Genomic DNA, 14,559 nt, shown 5'->3' on the forward strand with positions numbered 1-14,559 from the left:
TTCCTACACTACATCGACAACTGCATTGGTGCTGCTTCCTGCACCCATGCTGAACTCGTCGATTTCATCCACTTTGCTTTCAGCTTCCACCCTGGCCTCAAATTTATCTGCTGCATTTCTGACACTTCCCTTCCCTTTCTCGATCTCACTGTCTCGATCTCCGGAGAGAACTTATCCATGAAGTCTATTATAAACCAATGGACTCTCACAGCTACCTGGACTATACCTCACCCCACCCTGCTACTTGTAAAAATGCCATCCCCTTCTCTCAGTTCCTCTGTCTCTGCTGCATCTGCTCTCAGGATGAGGCTTTTCATTCTAAAAAACAAAGAGATGTCCTCCTTTTCCTTTCCCCCAGCTTCCATGTCCAGCACATAATTCTTCTGCCACCTCCAACTCGATCCCACCACTAATCAAATCTTTCCCTCTGCCCCCCCACTTTCTGCTTTCCGGAGGGATCGCTCCCTACGTGACTCCCATAGCCATTTGTGCTTCCCCACTGATCTCCCTCTGGCACTTATCCTTGCAAGCAGAACAAGTGCTACACTTCCTCTCTCACTACCATTCAGGGCCCCAAACAGTCCTTCCAGGTGAGGCGACACTTCACCTGTGAGTCTGTTGGGGTCATATACTGTGTTCGGTGCTCCCAGTGTGGCCTCGTGCATATCGGTGAGACCCAGCGTAGATTGGGAGACCGCTTCGCCGAGCATCTACGCTCCACCCGCCAGAACAAGCGGGATCTCTCAGTGTCCACCCATTTTAATTCCACTTCCCATTCCCATTCCAATATGTCCATCCATGGCCTCTTTCACTGTTGCGATAAGGCCACACTTAGGTTGGAAGAACAACATCTTATATTTTGTTTGGGTTGCCTCCAACCTGATGGCATGATTTATCAAGCTTCCAGTAATGCCCCACCCCCTCCCCTTCACCATTTCCCATCCTCTTTTCCCTCTTTCATGTTACCTCCTTGCCCACCCATCGCCTCCCTCTGGTGCTCCCCCCACTTTTATCTTTCTTCCATGGCCTTCTGTCTCTTACACCAATCAACTTCCTAGCTCTTTTCTTCATCCCTCCCCCTCCAAGTTTCACCTATCGCCTGGTGGTTCTCTCTCCCTTCCCCCATCTTTCAAATCTACTCCCTAACTTTTTCTCTCTAGTCCTGCTGAAGGATTTCGGCCTGAAATGTCGACTGTGCTTTTTTCCATAGACGTTGCCCGGCCGGCTGAGTTCCTCCAGCACTTTGTGTGTGTTTCATCAGCTATCTGTTCTGATGAGATGGAGGGTTAAATATTGACCAGAGCACTGTGTAGAACTCCTGCTTGATTCACGGCAATGCAGGACTCACAATTCTCCTGGTGAGCCACGGATACTGTACTTGAAATTCCCAGAGGGCGAAGGCAGGAATCCATGAGAGGCAGAATTGGTGTCTTGAGTGGGCTTCGAGTGAGGGGCATCGATCCTTCCTGTGGTTGGTGGTGCTGGGTAGCTGGGAGCAGGTTGAGTGGTAGGGAGAAGCATGAATGCTGGGCACTGGCAAAGAGGGTGGGTCCTTGGACACAAGTCTCTAACGTAGGTGGTGTAAGCGGACAGATTTAGTCTTGGTGGTGAGTTGGGCCCGTTAGCTCCCTGAGTGAAGGAATATTTTAAAAATATGTAAGATTTAGAGTCTTTTAAGTTGTACAGAATTGAAACAGTTCTTTTGACCCATTATGTTTATGCCAACCATTATGCTTGTCTACACTAACCCACTTGCTTGCAATAATTTCATATCCCCCTCTAGCTTGCTCATTCAAGTACTTGAACAGATGTCTCTTAAATGTTGTTACTATTCCTGCTTCTACCATCACCTCTGGCAGCTTATTCCAGATACCAACTACTCTTTGTGAAAAACTTACCCCTCCAGTTCCCCTTGAAACCACCTCCCTCTCATCTTAAACTTCTGCTCCCTAGTTTTATGGACAATAGACCAAGTATCTATCCATACTGTCTACACCGCTCATAAATTTATATACTCTATCATGTTACTTGCTTCAGAGAAAGCAGATCTAACAAATGCAGTCCCTCCTAATAACTCAAGCCTTCCAATCCAGACAACATTTTTGAATCGTTCTCCATTCTCTGTAGCTTATTCTGGCAACCAGAATGGCACGTAATACTCTATGTGGCGTAAGTAATGTTCTGTATAATTGAAACTTGACATCCCAACTCTTGTACTTGATGGCTTACCTGACGAAGGCCATATGTCATCTTCGCTACCCTGCCTACCTGTGTTGCTACACTTGTGGATTTATTTACATGCAACTTCAGGTCTCTCCATCCAACAACACTCTTCAAGGCTCTGCCATTCACTGTGTAAGTCCAGTCCTGGTTTAACTTCCCAAATTGCATCACTTTGCACTTGTCTGGGTTAAATTCCTTCTGCTATTCGTTGGCCCATTTCCCTGTTGCTCAGTACCCTGTTGTAGCCTTGGACAACCTTCTTCACTGTCCACTATCCAACACCAATATTGCTGTCACTGCAAATATGCTAATTATGCCACCTACATTCTCATCCAGATTATTAATATACCTCACCAATAACAGAGGAGCCAGCACTGATCTCTGCAACACCCCGCTGGTCACGAGCCTCTTACTGAAAAACTACCTCTCTTACGACCCTCTATGTTCTACCACCAAACAGATTTTGTATCTATTGACAAGCTCATCTGGATCCCATGTGTTCCATCGAAGGCATTGCTAAAGGCCATGTAGGTAACATCTACTCCCCTGCCCTCACCACTGCTTCAAATTTCTCTGGGAAAAAAAAAGGGAAATTGTCAAAAGAGAAAGCTTAGTAGCTGAGCATTTTGCACTCCTATGGCAAATACTATTGGGAGAGTTCTAAGATAAAGATAATGCTGAGTATTTGGATTCAAAATAACACAAGCTGGAGCTTGATACCCTTTAATAGGATTATAGTGGATGTTAGTTACTCACCAAAGCTGGTATTATGGAATACAAAAATGAACATGTCAAGATTATCATGATAGCAGATTTTCAGTGCATTTGCAAGTGGCTTTCTTGGTAATTCTGAATGCTTTTATTTTCTTCCAGAGTTGGACAAGTAGTGAACATCAAAGCAAAAGTGAATCGTGCATTTACCACAAGTCTGGAGGTCGGAACTTACTTTAGATTTGTATGAAGGATTTCACTAATCCAGTCGAGTGACAATTAAATCCAATTAAGATAGGGTTTTTTTCCCAATCTGTTTTTCTCGTACGTATATGCCTTTGGGATGTTTAACTTATCCTAGAATACAGCTCTACCATAACCTTCAGTTTGCTGACATCATACGGAAATACAGTGTTGTGGCTCAGTGTATCTACAATTTTAGATCAGAATTTATAACAATGATTGATTTGTGCCAGTTCTGAAAGCTATATAGAGCTAACATTGGTGTTCCTCGGCCATAGCTGCCGGACCATTCTCTCCGAACCGTGCATTTGACGTTAAAAGCATTGTTGGAAATCATTGGGTTGTAGTTGTTCTGCTGGGAGATGCTTTACAGTTAGATTAATTTAGAAAATAATTCTTTATCCAGGTTGGAATTAATATTATTTGTGAAGATCCGTTGAGTGGAAAGCAGTGGAAAGTGTGCAATGCATTTGCTACCTTCGTAGCCAAGGGAGAAGGTCCTGGAAAGGTAGGAATATGATCTTAGAGTGGTAACTAAAGATCTGAAGGTTGTCCTTTATCTAATATGTATGCACTCTGATTTTGTATTAATTTGCCATATGTATTCCTCTTTAGTTGTTAAACGCCCAGGGAAGCTTAATGATATTTTAACTGCATGTGCAAATCAACAACAAAATCAAGAATTAGCCTTTCATAAAAAAGCAGAAGTTTTTGTGAGTAGGAAGTATGTATTATTTTTCAGATGGATTGAGGATAATTTTAACCAAACTTGCTTAGTAAGAAACCTGTGGAATACTGGTTTATAGCTGCACTAAATACAGAAAAATACTATTTTAGCAGCTTATTGATCCTAATCTGATGTAGGGTCTCAGCCTGAAATGTAGACTGTTTATTCGTTTCCATAGATGCTGCCTGACCTGCTGAGTTCCTCCAGCATTTTGTGCCTGTTGCTCTGGACTTCTAGAATCTCTTGTGTTATTGACAGGTAAATTAGGTTAAAGATGCCTATCCTGTCACTCTGAATACATCTGTGCAATGTAAATCAGAAACATTCAGACCAGGATTTGATTCACTAACACAAGAAATTGTGCAGTTGCCGGAAATCCAAAGCAAGACACACAAAATGCTGGAATGAACAAAGATGCAACATTTCGGGCTGAGACCGTTCTTCAGGACTGGAAAGGAAAGGGGGGAAGGCACCAGAATAAAAAGGTGGGGGAGGGGAAGGAAGATAGCCGGAAGGTGATAGGTGAATGAAGGAGGGTAAGAAAGGTAAAGGGCGAGAGAAGAAAAAATCTGATAGGAGAGGAGAGTGGACCATTGGAGAAAGGGAAGGAGGAGGGGACCCAGGGGTAAGCAATAGGCTGGTGAGAAGAGGCAAGAGGCCAGAGTGGGGATTAGAAGAAGAGGAGGGAGGGGGAGGGATTTTTTTTTCACCAGTGAGGTCCTTCCAGGTGAGGCAACGCTTCACCTGTGAATCTGCTGTTGTTGTCTATTGTATAATGCAGCCTCCAACGCATTGGTGAGACCTGCTGCAAATTGGGCGACCGCTTCATCAAGCACCTGTGCTTCATCTGCCAAAAGCAGAACTTCCCGGTGGCCAAACACCTTAATTCCGATTTGCATTCTTGTTCTGACATGTCAGTCCATGACCTTCTCTTGTGATGCAATGAGGCCACCCTCAGGATGGAGGAGCATCACTTCATATTCCATCTAGATAGCCTGCAACTGGGTTGCATGAATATCAGTTTCTCCTTCCAGTCATGTAATTTTCCCTCCCCCTACCCTCATCTTCTATTCCCCACTCTGGTCTCTTACTTCTTCTTACCTGCCTGTTGCCTCCCTCTGGGTTCCCTCCTCCTTCCCTTTCTCCTATGGTCCACTCTCCTCTCCTATCAAATTCCTTCCTCTCCAGCCCTTTTCTTTTCCTACCCACCTGGCTTCACCTATCACCTTCCAGCTATCCTCCTTCCCCTCCACCTAGCTTTTTATTCTGGTGTCTTCTCCCTTCCCTTCCAATCCTGAAGAAGGGTCTCGGCCCGAGACATAGCATGTTTACTCTTTTCCATAGATGCTGCCTGATCTGCTGAGTTCCTCCAGCATTTTATGTGTGTTGCTTTGATTAATGCAAAATTAAATCTCCTGAGAAAAATGTCAATGGTAAAATAGTTAATTACCGTGAAACGCTCAGCAGCATCACTTTTCCAAGCTAATAAAATAAATATGTTGTTAATAAATGAAAGAAATTGGAGGGAGGGGCAAAGTGGTTCTTTTTGGTAACTCTTTCAATAGGGCAATGAATTCAGTTCTCAAGATATAACAATATTGGTAGCAATTCCTTGTTTAATGCAGATTGCTTGACATTGATTTTTTAAAAATATTTCACCGATACACTTACCCTTTCAATGCTGCCTTGCCACAATTGCCATCCTCAGCAGTTTGTGACTTTAGATGTACATGGATGCTGTTTCGTGAAGCAGGTTTCCTCCTTGGTCTCAATGTGACTCAGTCTGCTGGTCATTCAGACTTAAAAACTAAAAGCTTATATGACAATGTAAAGAATGAATAGGGTAAGAGTTCTTCGGTTTAGTTGTGCTTTATTTACATGTTCTACAATTTATGGATTCTCTGAACATCAAAGTATCTAGTGAGGTGACATTGCAGTGGTTGGAAAATTGCACACTTGTTTAAGAATGTAGAATAAAGTGGTTCCTTAGTGAAACAGCTCTGTAGGGAAGTGGTGATACCACACTTGGAGAACTTGTTCAGTTTTTGAGTATGGAAATGGGCCCTTTGACTGACCTGACTCAATACCATCAATCACCCACTTACACTAATCTCATAGTTTGTTCTCCCCACATGGTTTGTTCTCCCCACATTCTCATGAACCCCACCTCCTCCAGATTTAATAGTCATCTACTCACGAGTGGCAATTTACAGTGATCAATTAACTTACCAACTCTTCCCACCATTGGGATAGGAGATAAACTGCCTGATCACAGGGGAAAGGTGTGGACTCTTGTAACACTGCAGGACGATACTGAACTGGGCCTCTGGAGCTGAGAAGCAGCAGCCATTTTGTTGTCCTGTCTATGTAGAGTATTTGCCTCTGTTAGGGAAGGAAGGAAGTGGAAGCCATTCAGAGAAGGTTTGTTGGACTAATATTGAGAATGGAAGGATAGTCTTATGAAGAAAGGTCAAGTAGGCTAGGCTTGTGTCTGCTGGAGTTAAGAAGCATGAGAGGTGATTTGATTGAAACATTAAAAACTAAAATGGGGAAGAGAAATCTTGACGATGCAGATGCAGAGACATTATTTAAGAAAACAGGTTTGCTAATTAGGAATGGAAGTGATGTGAATTGCCATGTTTATAGGGACTTTACGGATGATATTAAAATAGATTGTGTTGCGAGATAGTGTAGTGGGTTATGAAAAATTACAGATGGGCTTGATCTGCTGGTATGTGGGTTGTGGATTAGCCAATGGCTTTCAGTCCAGTTAATGTGAGGTATTGCATTTTTGGAAATCAGACCAGATTGAATGCTGTGAGGTGTGTTATGGAACAGAGGGATGTCATAGTAAAAGTGCAAGGTTTGCTGAAAATGGCACGGCAGGCTGACAAGTTGAAGAAGGCAGGTTTGGGCACGCTGGCCTTCATCAGTCAGGGCATTGAGTATAGGATTTGGGAAGTTATGTTGCAGCACTGCAGACATTTTTGAGTTCGCACTTGGAGGATTGTGTACAGTTTTGGTCATCGTGTCAGAGGAAAGGTGTTATTAAAATATAAAGAGTGCAGAAACAGGCTTACCAGCATAGTAATCTTATCCTTGCAGGTGGAACAAGTGCCTAACCTGCCCCTACACCTCCTCCCTCACTACAATTCAGAGCCCCAGACAGTCCTTCCAGGTGAGGCAACACTTCACCTGTGAGTCTGTTGGGGTCATTTACTGTGTTCGGTGCTCCCGGAGTGGCCTCCTGTATATCATAGAAACATAGAAAACCTACAGCACAATACAGGCCCTTCGGCCCACGATGCTGTGCCAAACATGTCCTTACCTTAGAAATTATCTATTTTACCCCTCTATTTTCCTAAACTCCATGTATCTATCCAGGAGTCTCTTAAAAGACCCTGTAGAATCTGCCTCCACAACTGTTGCCAGCAGCCCATTCCACGCACTCATCACTCTGCGTAAAAAAAACTTACTCCTGACATCTCCTCTGTACCTACTCCCAAGCAGCTTTCCTCTGACAGGATGACCAAAACTGTACACAATCCTCTTAAGTGCGAACTCAAAAATGTCTGCAGTGCTGCAACATAACTTCCCAAATCCTATACTCAATGCCTTGACTGATGAAGGCCAGTGTGCCCAAACCTGCCTTCTTCAACTTGTCAGCCTGTCATGCCATTTTCAGCAAACCTTGCACTTTCACTATGACATCCCTCTGTTCCATAACACACCTCAGAGTATTCACTCTGGTCTGATTTCCAAAAAGACCAAACCATGCCCTCTCATACTAGCCATTTCAGCCCTGTAAAAAAGCCTCTGACTATCCACACGATCAATGCCTCTCATCATCTTATACAGCTCTATCAGGTCACCTCTCATCTTCTGTCGCTCCAAGGAGAAAGGGCTGAGTTCACTCAACTTATTCTCATCAGACATGCCCCCCAATCTGGGCAACATCCTTGTAAATCTCCTCTGCACCCTTTCTCTGGTTTCCACACCTTTCCTGTAGTGAGGCGACCAGAACTGAGCACAGTACTCCAAGTGGGGTCTAACCAGGGTCCCATATGACTGCAATATTACCTCTCGGCTCCTAATCCCACGATTGATGAAATCAAATGCACCGTTTGCCGCCTTAACCACGCAGTCAACCTGCGCAGCAGTTTTGAGTGTCCTATGGATTCAGACCCCAGGATCCCTCTGATCCTCCACACTGCCAAGAGTCTTACCATTAATACTATATTCTGCCATCATATTTGACCTACCAAAATGAACCACCTTACACTTATCTGGGCTGAACTCCATCTGCCACTTCTCAGTCCAGTTTTGCATCCTATCAATGTCCTGCTGTAACCTCTGACAGCCCTCCACACTATCCACTACACCCCCAACCTTTGTGTCATTAGCAGATTTACTAACCCATCCCTCCACTTCCTCATCCAGGTCATTTGTAAAAATCACGAAGAGTAGGGGTCCCAGAACAGATCCCTGAGGCACACCACTGGTCACTGAACTCCATGCAGAATATGACCTGTCTACAACCACTCTTTGCCTTCTGTGGGCAAGCCAATTCTGGATCCACAAAGCAATGTCCCCTTGCATCCCATGCCTCCTTACTTTCTCAATAAGCCTTGCATGGGGTGTTTTATCAAATACCTTGCTGAAATCCATATACACTACATCTACTACTCCTCCTTCATCAATGTGTTTAGTCACATCCTCAAAAAATTCAATCAGGCTTGTAAGGCACGACCTGCCTTTGACAAAGCCATGCTGACTATTCCTAATCATATTATGCCTCTCTAAATGTTCATAAATCCTGTCTGTCAGGATCTTTTCCATCAACTTACCCGCCACTGAAGTAAGACTCACTGGTTATAATTTCCTGGGCTACCTCTACTCCCTTTCTTGAATAAAGGAACAACATCCGCAACCCTCCAATCCTCCAGAACCTGTCCCGTCCCCATTGATGATGCAAAGATCATCCCCAGAGGCTCAGCAATTTCCTCCCTCGCATCTCACTGTAGCCTGGGGTACATCCCGTCCGGTCCCGGTGACTTATCCAACTTGATGCTTTCCAGAAGCTCCAGCACATCCTCTTCCTTAATATCTATATGTTCAAGCTTTTCAGTCCACTGTAAGTCATCCCTACAATCACCAAGATCCTTTTCCATAGTGAATACTGAAGCAAAGTACTCATCAAGTGCCTCTGCTATCCCCTCCAGTTCCATACACACTTTTCCACTGTCACCGATTGATTGGTCCGATTCTGTCACGTCTTATCCTCTTGCTCTTTACATACTTGTAGAATGCCTTGGAGTTTTCCTTAATCCTGTCCGCCAAGGCCTTCTCATAGCCCCTTCTGGCTCTCCTAATTTCATTCTTAAGCTCTTCCTGCTAGCCTTATAATCTTCTAGATCTCTATTATTACTTAGTTTTTGAACCTTCTGTAAGCTTTTCTTTACTTCTTGACTAGATTTACAACAGCCTTTGTACACCATGGTTCCTGTACCCTACCATCCTTTCCCTGTCTCATTGGAACGTACCTATGTAGAACTCCACGCAAATATCCCCTGAACATTTGCCACATTTCTTCTGTACGTTTCCCTGAGAACATCTGTTCCCAATTTATGTTTCCAAGTTCCTGCCTGATAGCCTCATATTTCCCCTTACTCCAATTAAATGTTTTCCTAACTTGTCTGTTCCTATCCTTCTCCAATGCTATGATAAAGGAGATAGAATTATGATCATTATCTCCAAACTGCTCTCCCACTGAAGGATCTGACACCTGACCAGGTTCATTTCCCAATACCAGATCAAGTACAGCCTCTCCTCTTGTAAGCTTATCTACATACCTATTGTGTCAAGAAACCTTCCTGAACACACCTAACAAGCTCCACCCCATCTAAACCCTCGATCTAGGGACATGCCAGTCGATATTTGGGAAATTAAAATCTCTCACCAAGCCAACCCTGTTATTATTACACTTTTCCAGGATCTGTCTCCCTGTCTGCTCCTCAATGTCCCTGTTACTATTGGGTGGTCTATATAAAAAAAACACCTGGTAGAGTTATTGACCTCTTCCTGTTCCTAACTTCCACCCATAGAGACTCCGTAGACAATCCCTCCATGACTTCCTCCTTTTCTGCAGCCGTGACACTATCTCTGATCAACAGTGTCACGCCCCCACCTCTTTTGCCTCCCTTTCGGAAACACCTAAAGCCTGGCACTTGAAGTAACCATTCCTGCCCCTGAGCCATCCAAGTTTCTGTAATGGCCTCAACATCATAGCTCCAAGTACTGATCCACTCTTTAAGCTCATCCGCTGTGTTCAAAATACTCCTTGCATTAAAATAGATGCATCTCAAACCATCGGTCTAAGTGTGGCCCTTTCCTAAGGCCACACTTGGGTTGGAGGAACAACACCTTGTACTGTATTCTGTTTGGGTAGCCTCCAACCTGATGGCGTGAAGATCGATTTCTCAAACTTCCAGTAATGCCTCTCCCCCCACTCACCTTCACCATTTCCCATCTCCTTGTCCCTCTCTCATGTTATCTCCTTGCCTGCCCATCGCCTCCCTCTAGTGCTCCTCCTCCCCCCCCCTTCTTTCTCCCATGGCCTTCTGTCTCTTTCACCAATCAACTTCCTAGCTCTTTGCTTCATCCCTCCCCCTCCAAGTTTCGCCTGTTGCCTGGTGTTGCTGGCAAGCAACACAGTCAACGTGGACAAGTTGAGCCAAAGACTCTGTTTCCATGTTGCAGCAGTCTGCGGTTGTATCAGTTAATCGTAATTTGTTCAAATAGACCGTCAAAGTTGACTCTTTTGTTCTTTTTAGCTGCTTTGTTGATGTCTGGAGACTAGAATAATGCTCTTATAATTGCAAGGTTGTGAAGTGTGTTGCAGGATACTAAGGGTCTGGGCTTGAAATATGACATGAGCTGCAGTGATTGTCCAGAGTTTTCTAGACAGTGGAAGTGTTTGAACATGCTAATATTCTGCCATGTCCTGTGACAGTCTGGCTCTCATTATATGTAGAGTAGAAGTTTATAGCCACACCTGCTGACAGTGAAGTCCTTGCTTCAGCCTGAGGTTGTGTTTGCAATGTATTAGGTGGCAGATCTCAGTAAGGATACCTTCATTGAAATGCAAGTTGTTTTTGTTTGCTTAGGCAGGAGACCTGATGCCTCCCAGTCTGGGTGGATCCAATTTTATACCAAGATTCCTCATCCTCTGTTTCTTCACACATCCTTGTCCTGCTCCAGGTGCCTCCTGCCAGTCCTTTTATTCATGTTGTAGATCAAATGTGATATTTGTGGTATAGCACACAAGTATTACCTCCCAGCTTTGCACTTCAACCTTCCTCCCCCATCCACCTACCTTCTCCCTCACCTGCCTTCACCCATCACCTGCCAGCGTGAACTCCTTCCCCTCCCCTCCTCCCCCCACCTTCTTATCCTGGCTTCCTCCCCCCTTCCTTGCCAGTCATGATGAAGGGTCTCGGCCAGAAACGCGACTGTTTATTTCTTTCCCTAGATGCTGCCTGACCTGCTGAGTTCTTCCAGCATTCTGTGTGCGTTACCCTGATATTTATGGTGCACCTTCTTAAGAAACTAATTTGCACATAGAGTCAGATTACTTCACCATAAGCATACCACTTTCCATAAAATTTAAATATTTGAATGCGGTCTGAGCACACTAGTCATTGCAACAGACAGTAGAATGCTATCAACAACAAGGTCCTTTTACGATTCCTTTAAACTGCATTTGTTGGCTGAGTCCTACTTGATGCCAAATGTATGTGATTGAGAAGGTTGGTCTGTTTAGCTACAAAATGTGAACGATTGCTTCATATTTGTTTAATTTTAAATTTGTGTTGCATTACTGATAATCAAAATCCACCTTGCAGCGTGCATCAGTGTTCTTGCCAAGGTGGCATCTGGCACAAACTGCACATGTGAGATGAAATGCAGAAGCAGCAGGCTGCGTGGAGCCCAGTTTTATACTCCTCCAAACCGTCTGTTAATACTTAACTAATTCCAAATCCTGTACATCAAATAATATTCATTAAAAAATCAATTGCTTTAACAAAGAGTTGAATTAAGTGTCAGTGCTTTATTTTTTTTAATAAAACAGTTAATTTTCATGTGCCGGATATACGAGAGTGTATTTATATACTGTGTATATCTGAATATGCAGATGTTTTTATTTGGGAATGATGTCAGAATTTTTGGGTATAACTTTGTCAGAGGAAGCAGTATCTTCTTTCACTGAATTCTCTATTTTGTAGAACTAATTGCTCTTCAGGTGATCTTCCTGCTCAAAGTCAGGTTAGGATATTTGCAGCTTGCATTTACTGTACATAGAGAGTTTAATGAAACAAAATGTTCCAACTTCTTTCAGGAGCATTATCAAACATCTCTAAAACTTAAAAGTTAGACCAGGTAAGTGTGGCAAATGCCCATACCTAAAGGACATGAATGAATTAGCTGAATGTTCTAATGTACGATTCACCAATTTAAAAGAAAGCTATGAATGGTATGAATATTGGTTCATTATTAGAAAATGAATCATTGCGAGTAGCGGTGTAAACTCTGAATTAGGTTGATTGCAGTCCAGCTATAAATACCAAATAAATCTGCAGCATCTGCTCTCATGGTGAGTTTCCAGTGTGACAACAATGGCTAAGTTAATATACCAGACTGGTGTAAAACATACCTGACTCTCACAGAGTTATCAAATCGTACAGCACAGAAATGGGTTCTTCAGCCCAACTGGCCCCTGCTGATCAAGATCCCCATTTAAGCCAGTCCCATATTCCAAATCTTTCCTATCTCTGTACCTGTCCAAGTACCTTTTAAATGTTGGTATTGCACCTGCCTGAAACACTTCCTTTGGCAGCTCATTCCATGTATTGACCTCTCTTTGAGTGAAAAAGTTGCCCCTAAGTTCCCTATGAAATCTCTTTCCTCTCACCTTAAGTCTATGTTGCCTAGTTCTTGATTCCCCAGTCCTGGGGGAGAAAGGCTGAGTCCCCTTATCCTATCTATGCTCCTTATAATTTTATACATCTCTTTAAGTTCACTCTGCTGCAATGATAAATATCCCAACTTGCTCAACCTCTGTAACTATGCAGGGGAAGATTCAGTTCCTCGATTCCCTGCAACATCCTTGTAAATGTTCTCTGCACACTTTCCAGCTTAATAGCATCTTTCCTATAGTAGGGGGACCAAAACTGAACACAATATTCAAAATATGGCTTCACCAACATCTTGTACAACTGTAACATAACATCCAAACTTCTTAACTCAGATCCTTGTTTTACAAAAGCTGCCTCCTTTCACCCTATCCGCCTGCAATGCCACTTGAAGTGAACCATGTGCTCGTGCTTCACTTTTTCACACGCATCTCAGCGCTCTGCCACTCCTTGGCCCGTTTGCCCTCAAGGTCTCTCTAAAACCTGAAAACCATTTTCACTCTGAAGGATGCCGCCTATTTTAGTAAATTTGACATCTGCAAATTTACTACTTGTGTTATTCATGAGTTATGGAGCTTTCTGTCAAACAAAAGCCAGTCTTCAAAAAGAATCCTGTTCACTATTTAACTTTCACCAACTGATAATAAACCAGTCATCCGGTGGCGGAGATTTTGTTTTTGTACCACTGTATCTGTGCAGGGAGAGACAATAGATGAATATTCATGTTAATTGGCTCACACTGATGAGAGGGGAGGCATTAAAGTCATATCTGTTATGTATTCATGTATACTTTGGCCCTTGCAGGTTGCTGTCAAACTTCCCTGTGTGTTACATACTGAACATAATGTGAGAGGGCATTATTTACAAGTAAAATAAACAGCTGCACATTTTTCCTCACCTCTCCGTGTCTGGTGAGTTTTATTCACGGCCGCCCGGATTCCCAGTATCACAAATGTGATGAGGTGACAAATCCTCATGTGGTATTTATAGTTTTGTTCTCTTCGGCGAGAAACGTCTGTGTGCATTACTGGCAGAGTACCGCCGTGTAATGTGGGTGAGCGACGTGGAAATGGCTGCAGGGACTGAGGGAGTGTGCTGAGTGAAGAATCTGAGGGGAGAGAATGAGAACAGGACAATTAAATAAAACAAATCAGAGAAGGAGAGAGAGAGAGAGAGAGACGGGTGAGACTTGTTAACCTTTCTGGAACATGATTATGTTTGCAAAAGGCAACAGTGTTTGGGTGTTTGGAAGGATGTGGCTGTATGATGAAGCAACAGAACAATGGAGTTCATTTACTGAAAGGGTTGATTATTTTGCACTGGCAAATCAAATTTCAGATGATATTTGTGTTTCAACTTTTCTTCCTGTAATAGGAGCTAAAAACTCAGTCTAGTGCAACCAGGTAGGCCTGAGTGACTCTCACTCTGTGGTTGGAGAAGCTTTGCATGTTTTACCTGTTTCAGAACATAAAGACGGCTACTGGGTGACCCCATGGTTGGATGGGGCTGCAGTGAGGACACAGGTGGACACACACTGCTGTCTGAGCCAGTTTACAAGGGGAAATTACCACATCTCAGAAGGGGCAAGGTTGACTGTAAAGACATACACTGGTGAGGTTGTTCCAGTGAGGGGAGTAGGACATGTTACGGTGGAGATTAACTTCTGTTGTACATTGTTAAAGG

The 14,559-nt window shown here is 43.5% G+C and overlaps 1 protein-coding gene across 3 annotated transcripts in view; it reads left to right on the top strand.

Annotated features, from left to right (window-relative positions):
• Positions 1-14,559, top strand: part of acot11a (acyl-CoA thioesterase 11a) — a 131,696-nt gene that overhangs the window by 65,987 nt on the left and 51,150 nt on the right. For 2 of the 3 annotated variants that reach the window (XM_072274088.1, XM_072274090.1), the window contains 2 exons: positions 3,097-3,178; positions 3,584-3,685. In XM_072274088.1, the coding sequence (XP_072130189.1) occupies positions 3,097-3,178; positions 3,584-3,685 (184 nt within the window). The remainder of the gene's footprint in view (positions 1-3,096; positions 3,179-3,583; positions 3,686-14,559) is intronic. The other variant, XM_072274089.1, reaches the window with a different exon arrangement.

The sequence above is a fragment of the Mobula birostris genome, chromosome 12 (assembly GCF_030028105.1).
Source record: "Mobula birostris isolate sMobBir1 chromosome 12, sMobBir1.hap1, whole genome shotgun sequence".
NCBI classification, from domain to species: Eukaryota; Metazoa; Chordata; class Chondrichthyes; order Myliobatiformes; family Myliobatidae; genus Mobula; species Mobula birostris.